This window comes from Dreissena polymorpha, chromosome 2 (assembly GCF_020536995.1).
Source record: "Dreissena polymorpha isolate Duluth1 chromosome 2, UMN_Dpol_1.0, whole genome shotgun sequence".
Taxonomy (NCBI): Eukaryota; Metazoa; Mollusca; class Bivalvia; order Myida; family Dreissenidae; genus Dreissena; species Dreissena polymorpha.
In genome coordinates this window covers 36,362,573-36,374,136 of record NC_068356.1, presented here as the reverse complement: position 1 = coordinate 36,374,136, position 11,564 = coordinate 36,362,573, and the positions used below count along the sequence as shown (strand labels likewise).

Below are 11,564 nucleotides of genomic sequence, written 5' to 3'. Positions count from 1 at the left end.
TTATCTTTAAGTTTCCATATTTATTTTCAAAGCCTCATATATACATCTTTATACAAAACAAAAACATATGACACAAGTTAATGTTATCCCCTTTTGAACATACAACTTTTAAACAAACAGATAGATGGTATACATAGAATTCAACAATACAGAGTTGTACTGCACTGTTTCTTGTCTGAAATACAGTTCCATGCTTAATGTGTTTATGTTATGTACATTGACATGCTTGAAGTACCACATGCATCTTTAACTAAATTTAAAGGGAATAGGCCTGATACTTTAAACAAGTACATTTGTCCATCTACATGTACAAGTATGCAATATTTCGTTTCCAATGCCTGCCAGACTTTAAATATCCCAAATAACAATAATCCATGCGAACTGCACAGACTAATCTGGTAGGAACGTTTACGTACATGCAGTAAACCCTGTTTACCCAGAGTGAGGCCCCTATGCCTACCCCAGCAGTATCAACCAAAGTTCATGGTCTGTCTGGAGAAGAGTTCTAGAGTGACACTGCTCAGGAAGGCAGGGATGCTGTCCCCCTGGATCAGGTACGTCTCTATCAGGTCTTGCACCGTCGACGAGAAACTTGTACCCAGCACCTCCACATTGCCCTGAGAGTTCTTCTACAAATGTAATGTCACAGGGGTCAATATGTGACATGGGGGGTCAATGTGTGACATGGGGGTCAATATGTGACATGGGGGTCAATATGTGATATGGTGTTCAATATGTGCCATGGGGGTCAATATGTGGCATGGGGGTCAATATGTTACATGGAGGTCAATATGTGACATGGGGGTCAATATTTGACATGGGGGTCATTGTGTAACATGGAAGTCTACATTTAATAGAGAGGTCGATATGTGACATGGGGGGGGGTCAATATATGACATGGAGAGGTCAATATGTGACATGGGGATCAATATGTGACATGGAGGTCAATACGTGACATGGGGGGTCAATATGAGACATGGGGGGTCAATATGTGACATGGGAGTCAATATGTGACATGGGGTTTATTGTCAGGGATCTTTTTTTTTTCGGTTTTGTCGGTCCAAGACTGATTGGGGTCATGAAAGACCGATTGAATATCCAAAACAGTCGGTCCGATTCTGTTTCCTAAAATTCTCATGTCATGAAATCGATTACACAGTGAACATGCTAACACACCCTTATGCCATTCTTATCTCGATTAGGTGTGATAAACCATTCGCTGCAGTCTCTAAACCGGTCAGGACCGGTTTATTGCACGTCAGACCAAGAATAAAAAACTTGTGAACAGCGGATTAAAGACGCGTCCGAAATTAATAAGGGTGGTCGAAAAATTTTCAAACTGAAAAAATTGCATAACAATTTAAGAGACTTAAGGCCTGTGATGTATATATGGATCATTATCGGTGTCATTGTGTGTCTATTGATAGTTATCATTGTAATAGCGGTTTCTCTGTTTTGTCTGCCAAGGTGACTGCGCGCACTGGTTTATGTTATTGTTATCACTGTAAACTGTAATAAATTTAATAATATCTGAGATAGAAGTAAAAAACGATTCTAACACGGCACATGAAAACTTTCATATAAACAAAGAAGAAAATCATCTATGGGTTATTCTGCAATAATTATGGGCGGATCTTATACACTGAAAAATAATCCAGTAATATAATTATGAATGAAAGTCGCGGATCTGATCGACAGAACAGACAAAAGTTATTTTTATGGGCCGAACTTCACATAAAATAGTACACAAGAAAAATAATATACATTGTATAAATCTTTTGTAAAAACCGTGTTAGAATTGAAATAATTTTTGTACTTTATAGTTTGTTGTTGAATAACCCATGACCGGAAAATTAGATGCTTTGTTTCAAATCACTCGTGCTTCGCACTCGTGATTTAATAACTACGCATCTAAACTATCGGCCGTGGGTTATTTGACAGAAAACTATAAAGTACACGAATCATTTCTTAATTATTTGGTTTTGTTATTGTCAGTAGCCAACCTACGCACAGACATTTGTTCGGTTCAGTGCATGTTTGTAAGCTATTATCGAGTCGACAATGATTTAATACATCGGTATAGACTTACACAGATTAATAATATTGACAACGATGAAAAAAGTCTGATAAAACAGCACACGAAACAACAATGAAATAGCAAATGATAAAACCAGTTGAGAAAACTTGTATGTTCCGTTTAAAAAAAATGCCTAATGAAATTTTACTTGTACATTTATTATACCACCTTCATGAATGGCAAAATCAATGGTATATATTTTAACGTAATTTGTCATGATTTCGGATATAAATTTTCGGATACTTTTCCCCCATTTATATGCAGACCGATTGATGTTGCGGGAAAATATGATCCCTGGTTATTGTGTAACATGAAGGTCAATATGTAACATAAGTCAACATCAAATTATATCAATATTGGATTTAACTTTGTAATAACTTCATATGCAAATTTTAAACAAGGGCTGTTTGTAAAACATGCATGCCCCCCATATGGGCTCTCCGTTGTAGTGACAGCCATTGTGTGAATATGTTTTTTGTCACTGTGACCTTGACCTTTGACCTAGTGACCTAAAAATCAATAGGGGTCATCTGCCAGTCATGATCAATGTACCTATGAAGTTTCATGATCCTAGCCATAAGCGTTCTTGAGTTATCATCCGGACACCATTTTACTATTTCGGGTCATCATGACCTTGACCTTTGACCTAGTGACCTGAAAATCAATAGGGGTTATCTGCGAGTCATGATCAATATACCCATCAAGTTTCATGATCCTAGGAATAAGCGTTCTTCAGTTATCATCCAGAAACCATTTTACTATTTCGGGTCACTGTGACCTTGACCTTTGACCTAGTGACCTGAAAATCAATAGGGGTCATCTGCGAGTCATGATCAATCTACCTATCAAGTTTCATGATCCTAGGCCTAAGCGTTCTTGAGTTATCATCCGGAAACCATTTTACTATTTCGGGTCACTGTGACCTTGACCTTTGACCTAGTGATCTGAAAATCAATAGGGGTCATCTGCGAGTCATGATCAATCTACCTATCAAGTTTCATGATCCTAGGCATAAGCGTTCTTGAGTTATCATCCGGAAACCATTTTACTATTTCGGGTCACCGTGACCTTGACCTTTGACCTAGTGACCTCGAAATCAATAGGGGTCATCTGCGAGTCATGATCAATGTAACTATGAAGTTTCATGATCCTAGGCCCAAGCGTTCTTGAGTTATCGTCTGACAACCACCTGGTGGACGGACCGACAGACCGACCGACCGACATGAGCAAAGCAATATACCCCCTCTTCTTCGAAGGGGGGCATAATTAAAGTCAATACTGTACAATGTTACAGGTAGGTCTATATGTAACATGCGGGTCAATATGTATCAATGGAAATATTGTGTTTAATCACTTCAAAATAAACAAACACTTAAGTTTATTTGTTTTACATAATCAGAATACACAATCAACAAGAGCTGTCACCATAGGATGACTTATGCCCCCTATAAACGCTTGATAGAAGTTATGAGCTTTTTTCGAAACCTAAACGCAGATTTCGAAACCGAAACGCGGACCCTAAGTTCAAGGTCAAGGTCACAGGCGTCAAAATTTGTGGGCGTATGGAAAGGCCTTGTCCATATACACATGCATGCCAAATATGAAATTGCTATCTGAAGCGACATAGAAGTTATGAGCATTTTTCGAAACCTGAACGCAAAGTGTGACGGACAGACGGACGGACAGTCCCATCACTATATGCCCTCCTTCGGAGGCAAAAAAATTTACTTATTAATTTCTGCTTAGTTTAACTAGCATATAATATCTACTACATTAATTATACATAATGCTACATCATTCTGATTGTTTTTTATCAAGTGCCTGACATCTAATTTTTGGGAACGTAGACAATATTCAAAACTTTGTAGTTTATTTAATACTGACAATAAACTTATGTTAGTATGTATTAAAACACAATGCATCCCATCAGATGTCTCACTATTTTCTTAATTTTCTGCCTGAATTCCTGTGATAAAAAAATTGACAAACATTAAAGCCTCGTTTTGGTAAAACTAGACTGAACAGTGCAGTCTGCACAGGCTAATCAGGAAAACTTTCTGCTTTAATGGAATTTTCCATTGATAGAATGTCTGTTCTAACCAGTATAGGCGGGAAGTGTTGTCCCTGATTAGCCAGTGCAAAGAGCACAGGCTAATCTGGGACTACACTTTACATGCATTACACCCAGTTTTCCCAGAAAAAAAGGTTTAACTAATCATGGCACACATACCTGGAATAGCAGGAAGTCGCTGGGGGACTCTGCATACATGCTGGTGAGTCGGTACTGGTTGGAGATGGGGATGTCAATCTTGTAGCCGGTCAGCTGGTAGCACACCTCTCGAACCTCCTGCGACTTCACCTACAGGACATATCACACCATTAACATTCACCATGTTTGTTCTTCAAATACTTGAATAGTTGTTGTATAGATGACATGGGAGTTTTCCCGGAATATCAAGGAGCCAAGACCCCATTTAACAGGCCATAGGCTGGTGAGCTCCTGCAAATAAGTATATTTAAGGCTGGCTCTGGGATAACAGTGTTTAGTGCATGCGTGTAAAGTGTCTACCCAGATTAGCCTGCGCAGTCTGAACAGGCTAATAACCGAAGACACTGTCTGCCTTAACTGAACATTTGTTTATAAGAGACTTCCTTTAAACGAAACATACAATAAAAGGGGAAAGATTTGTCCTTGATTAGCCGGTGCAGACTGAACAGGCTTATTTTGGAAGACAGGGTCTAAGGATCATGCATTAAGCCCTGTTTTCCCAGAGCAGTGCTCATTTTTTCAATGAACACATTTAGGGTTGAGAGCGTTACTTTCATACATGGGACCATCTTTGGGAAATCACTTGAGTATTAAGTTAAAGAAGAAACAATGGTTAAATGCTAAACCCATGCATTAATATTTGCAAGGATCTAGATTAACATACAAAACAGACCATTCTAAAAATCTGCGAGGAAAAAATATTGACACTAAATTAAATGTCCATATGGGTATACCTTAAATGCCTCCATCAGTCTTTTATTCTTCATCTCTGCCAAGCTCAGTTGGGATCTCATTTCTACATAGAACAGAGACAGCAGGTCTTACCAAGACTTACAAATGTTAGCGTCGAAGCCACGCTGAGGCACACCGAGGCAGTTGCCTCGGCTAAAATTTGCAGAGCAATGTTGAGATTACAAGAAAAAAAAAGGAAAATTTATGTCAAAGAATAAAATCTATATAAGAAATTGAGGCAATTAAATGAATTTTAGGCACTATGATATTCACAAACAAATATTATCATTGAGTATAATTGGTTGATGTTGAGGCATATAACTATTGCAATTTAATAACTTCAATTGATGCCAAAATGGCTCAGCAATCATTTGGAAAATCCGTATATTAATCAAAGCGTGGCACTGTACACTTCGATGCTATAATCATGGTGGACATCGGATCGTGCTGAGCTAGAATCGGGTGTTTTACGGCCAGGTCTGGGTCTTTTTTTGACCTAGACACACTTTGGGTGGTTGGGTTTTTTGGCTTTATTGGTATTATCCTCTTTATGGCCTGTGTCGAGTACAATCAGGGACCGTTTCAGGTGGTACGATTAAAGAATCTTTGTTAACATTAGAATTTTCAAATTATGATATCCGGCGAATTAAACTGTTATCATATAAAGAAGTTCAATTCTTTTCATTTTAATAGTCAATGTAGTTGATGATAGAACTGCCAGAAAGAAAATGATGACGCAGTGCTAAAACAAAATTTTACACAAGAAAATTGAATAAAAATGGTCAGAAACTTTACTGATTTAAGTTAAATATTTGTACTCCTCATGATTATCAATATGCCCCTGTGACGCCTCAGACTCTGGATCCATTGACCACAATTATATTGTCACTGCATTTTTTCGAACCCCAGGTCAGTTTTTTTCCAAATAAATTCCATCAATGATCCTTTGTATATGTGCTTATGATTGAAAACGCTTTTGATTTAATGTATATAAACATTTAAAAAAAGCCCTATGGTGCATTCAAGCTCTAAATATACAAAAAATCGTCCATGAATCTTTTCAAGGTGAACTTGTCTGAACTACAGCTGCAAGTTTGTGGAAGCTGATTTGATGCAAACTCAAAAATAATAAAAAACTCATAACGAATAATATTTAGGTAACAGAAAGCTTTATATATTTTGTGCTTTTCTGTGGTTTATAGAGAAATTACAATAATTTAAATTTGGTAATTCACTGCTTCAAACTGGGAAAAAAAAAAAATAATAATTTTCACCGTTTTTACTGGAGAATGCCATAATTATTTGAACGCATTGATGTCATTATTCAACAAAACATTCATCAGTTTAACGCTGTTAAGATGTACGCAAACAAAGGAAAAGCATAACATAAAAAGAAAACTTAATGTTTTAATCCATTCTTGATCATAGAAGTCTGATCGCTCAAAAACTGTTAATCTACTGAAACTAACAAATATCCTTATTGAATAAGGGGAAATGTGGCTGTGCAGGTACCAAACAAGAATATCAGTGAAACTGATGGATGCTCCCCGTTGATGTGCTTTGTCAATGTATGTCATTATAGTGTGTTAATTGTTTGAAAATAATTTTTTATTCAAGGTGCAATAACTCCCTGAAAACTCACTGGAATGGAACGAACAACCTAAACAAGAGCACCGCATAATGGGTGCCACGCTCGGCTGCGAAAGCTTGTCATAATTATTTTTTTTTTAGAGGTCACAGTGACATTGACCTTTGGCCTAGTGACCCAACAAGAGATGTTTTGTCAGAAACACAATGCTCCCTACTGCGTCGCTTTGAAATAAAATTTCTATTTATCATTTTGCAGGTATAGATTTCCTTGAATTTTGTCCAATCCAACCGGGGGGGGGGGGGGGGGGGGATAATTATATCATTTAAAAAAAAACTTTGACAAATCAATCATTTGGGTTATAAATAATCAAAATAATAAATCTGTACAGTAACTGTGAAAAGAACTTCAATTCTTGGTAAGGAAATATATAATATGAGATTTATAATTATATAAATTACTTCCCTTGAAAATAATTGTCTCTAACAAATCTTTATTTTTAGTTGCAAATAATTAAAAGCCACTACCGTGACTGTAGATTCACCACTCAAAATGTGCAGCTCCAGGAGATACACATGCATGCCAAATATATAAAGTGTTCAATATTGAATAATTTTCTCCCTTTTTAAAGCTTATTACTTCCCTTAAATCTGTATTTTTTACAATAGACCGTAAAGGATGACCTTGACCTTTTACCACAATGTGTTTGTCAGAAACACAATGCCGCCTACTGCGCCGCTTTGATTTATTTAACAAAAATACGTGGGCAGGTCAGATAACTATGTCCATTTAAAGCTTATTACTTCCCCTGACTTTGTTATTTCGACCCTAGACCTAGAAGGATGATGTTCACCTTGAAATTTTACCACTCAAAATGTGCAGCTCCATGAAATACACATGCATGCCAAATATCAAGGTGCTATCTTCAATATTTAAAAAGTTATGGCCAATGTTAAGGTTTAAGCACGACGCCTACGGCGGACGTCGGACGACGAGCTGGCTATGACAATAGCTCGGGTTTTCTCCGAAAACAGCCTCGCTAAAAATATATAATAGATCAGTCCAATATTGAAGGCACTATGAGAAACTGTAACCAAATTTTGACCTTGAGAAAATCTATTATTAGCCTCTGTGACCTTGACCCCAGTGACATCAAACCTCATCAAAAGGTAGAGGTCCATACAAGGTACCCACATGCCAAATATGTAAGAGATCGGTAAAATATTGAAGGTGCTAACAAAATGGTGACAGAAAACCTATTATTCGCCTCAGTGACCTTGACCTTGACCCCAGTGACCTCAAACCTCATCAAAAGGTAGACATCCATGCAAGGTACCTACATGTCAAATATGTAAGAGATCGGTAAAATATTGAAGTTGCTATGAGAAACTGTAACAAGAGTGTGACAGAAAATCTATTATTCACCTCAGTGACCTTGACTTTGACCCCAGTGACCTCAAACCTCATCAAAAGGTACACGTCCATGCAAGGTACCTACATGCCAAATATGTAAGAGATCGGTAAAATATTGAAGGCGCTATGAGAAACTGTATCAAAAGTGTGACGGAAGGAAGGAAGGAAGGAAGTAAGGAAGGAAACAAACATTTTCGGGGAGCATCAAAAGTCCCATTATATGTTCTAGTATGTAGCAGCATTAGTATCATCATTAAACTTAACTATATTGACTACTGCATGTATTGTTACATTATGCTTTAAATTTCTTTTCTTGATACATGCATTTAACAAGAGCACAGCATAACGGGTGCCACATTCGGCTGCGGGTGCAGTTTTGAATAAATGAAAGCTTGTCAGAATTTCTTTTTTTTTTAGAGGTCACAGTGACCTTGACCTTTGACCTAGTGACCCAAAAATTGGTGTGGCATGTAGAACTCATCAATGTGCAGCTAAATATGAAGTTTCAAAGTTGTAGGTTGAAGAACTTTGATTTTAGAGTCAATGTTCAAAACCTTAACAAAACAAAACAAAAGTTTTTAGCTCGACGCGGACGGCGGACGTCAGACGGCGAGCTGGCTATGACAATACCTCGGGTTTTCTCTGAAAACAGCCGAGCTAAAAACAACAATTAAAGTTTACATATTTTTTATTACTTTTTGCAGAGAACTGGCAACAAACATTACATAGAACAGTCAATGTCAAAAATAAACTTAACACCTTTTCTCCTGTCTTAAATAAATGATTTCAATCACTGAATTTTCTAGTATTTAATAAATATGAATCACGGTGGCATGATTATGTGTAAAGATTTCAATGTATAAGCATAAATACGCAGTAGTTAGTCTAGCCAAATAATAAGTCCTGAAGTTTAAAGTAATTCCAGAAACACATTTCTAATATTAACCAACAATAATTATTGTGAATTTTCATCAATTTTTTTTGGTAACCTAACAATATTTTCTGTGTTGTCTTGGAAGAACCATTTTGAAGTAACCTCAAAACAAGCCATAACTTTTCAATACAAACACTTGAATAGATAAATACTGGTCAGCTTACCCTCAATATCCTTACTAGAGCCGGGCTCCTTCAATTTGGCTTCAACTGCGACAGTCAGGTCCTCAATCTTCCCTTCATTCTCCTCCAGAAGTTTGATCCTCTGTCGCAGGCGAGCATTCTCTTCCTGCAGTTTTGTCAACTCCTCTCTCTTACGACCCAGCTCTACGTCGACTGGGTTCATTTTTAAGTGAAGGACCTTTAACTTGGTAGGGTCATAGTCACCCTGGAAAGATATGTGATTCATTCAGGTGGCAATTTAACCCCTTTACCACTATCATACGTATTTTGAAGCATTTGTAGTCACTTAGAAAGTTAAATTTAGTTAGAGACCTTTCTTACTAGATTCAAGTTTTAAAGGCTTCATTACCAACCCTTAGATACTGATGAGCAGCCAACAGCATCAAACCTGAACAGACTGCGAGTTACTCACAGGCTGTTCTGGATTTATACTTTTTGCACATAGCCATTTTCACTTTGCTTCTTATGGGGAAAAGGGTTAGGCAACTTTTCTTATCAATGATATGATGCAACAAGTAAATTCGTTGAATTGATATCCCCCGCCAATATGCTTCTGGACACAAAAGTGTTATATTTGACACTCAAAAAAGCATTTTTTCAAGATACAAAGGGCCATAACTCTGTTATTAACAGATGGTGTACAATGCCATTTGGCGTGCATCATCCTCTTATCCATATATATACTCATACCATGTTTCAATGAAATCCGCCTAAGCACTTCTAAGATATGGCTCCGGACACAAAGGTGCCGGACGGACGGAAAGACGGACGGACAACGCAAAAACAATATCCCTCCGCCTATGGCGTGGGATAATAAAGACACAGAGTGAAGAATACCAATACATGACAACTCCATTATTATTATTAGGTTAAGTAAAATCATATGGTCTTATCACATCACTGGGGTATACATTGAATATCTGTAGAAAGCTTAAATTAACTTGCACAAATCTTCAAAAAAATAATCTCAAAAATACCTTTTAATCAATTTAAGAAGTAACCAATTGACTTTTCATTAAGGCGCAATATTAAAATTGGAAGTAAATAGACCTTGACTTAAATAGACAAAACTTTAGTGACTGCAGAAAGTGTTTTTTGTTTTGTGCCCTCAGTGTCTAATAAGCTAATAATTCACCTACTGCCATCTATTTGTATGTCCTATTGGGAAAAGTACTGGTGCCAGCTAAATTGGGCAACAATAGCTCTTATAAACCTTGATAGTAGGAAATTTTGATATTTTGCAAAATTGGGAATTATATATATTTTCAAAGACTTGGCGTTTATATCACAAACCAATAACAATATTCATGCACAGGGCCTTTTTGATCTCATAATTATATATTTAATATGTTTACATTTAAATATCTTCCATTATACTTAAATGCTATTACAGAAACCTGTGGAGAGTGACAAACATAATAATGCAGAATATGTATTTTAATTGAATCTGTATATTCACAGATCCACTTATATATTAATCAAACAATGTTTGTCTTTTTTTATTTTCTAATGATAATCTTGTAAACAAATTTTTTGAGAAGACTGAACTAAAATTTAAGAACATTGGTTTAGATGATATAAAATCACTGTGTTAATTTTGAATAAATATCTGTTGTTTGTATCTTAAACATGTTCTCCATAGTTGATGAACATACTTATTTCATTATTCCCTACTAATGATATGATATCCCTAGTAAATTCACGTGTTATTTAAGAAATAATATTTTTCTATCATGGTTTAATTTCGAATAACCCACAGTAAGGAGTATAGATGCGTAGGAATTAAATCACGAGTTTAAATTCATATATATTTTGCAAATGACGTCACTTTCATTAAGAACAACAATCGTAGAAACTACATGACATCACGTTTATTGATGCTTCTGAAAAGCTAACATCAAGGCAGACATGCTATAAATGTTTTCTTAATTACGTTTCTTAACAAATAACATTCTTTGCAGGCGTGGTTATGCCACTTATCACCAAATCTACAATTAGTTGTTTCATTACATCTATATACATGCTACATTTATTACATTTCTTTTAGAGCGGGTTTTAGCACGTGCCTTTTACTGCAACATTTTCTTTATTCATTCGAAACTATTTTCGAAACATTAAGCTCCGCCCATAATTTATTGCAGAATAACCCACACTCGATTTCCTTCTTTGCCTATAGAAAAACAAGTCGCGTGCCGTGTTAGAATTGTAATTTTAGCATAGAATGGTTGTTTTTTTTTCGCCTTTGTCAACATCTTAGAATGACGTATGCAACATGTGCGCTAAAAAATGTAAAATCGGCGTTAAATGTCTGACTACATTTGTGAACCAATAGTTCAGTCTTGTGTAGTTTTGCCACAACTTGAGAAGCT

The 11,564-nt window shown here is 36.4% G+C and overlaps 1 protein-coding gene across 5 annotated transcripts in view; it reads right to left on the bottom strand.

The window, feature by feature from the left end:
- Positions 1–11,564, bottom strand: part of LOC127866608 (mitotic spindle assembly checkpoint protein MAD1-like) — a 51,269-nt gene continuing 39,705 nt past the window's right edge. For all 5 annotated transcript variants that reach the window (XM_052407282.1, XM_052407283.1, XM_052407281.1 and 2 more), the window contains exons 14-17: positions 9,178–9,400; positions 5,081–5,142; positions 4,308–4,436; positions 1–629 (exon numbers count right to left, since the gene is read on the bottom strand). In XM_052407282.1, the coding sequence (XP_052263242.1) occupies positions 471–629; positions 4,308–4,436; positions 5,081–5,142; positions 9,178–9,400 (573 nt within the window). In that variant the 3' untranslated portion in view covers positions 1–470. The remainder of the gene's footprint in view (positions 630–4,307; positions 4,437–5,080; positions 5,143–9,177; positions 9,401–11,564) is intronic.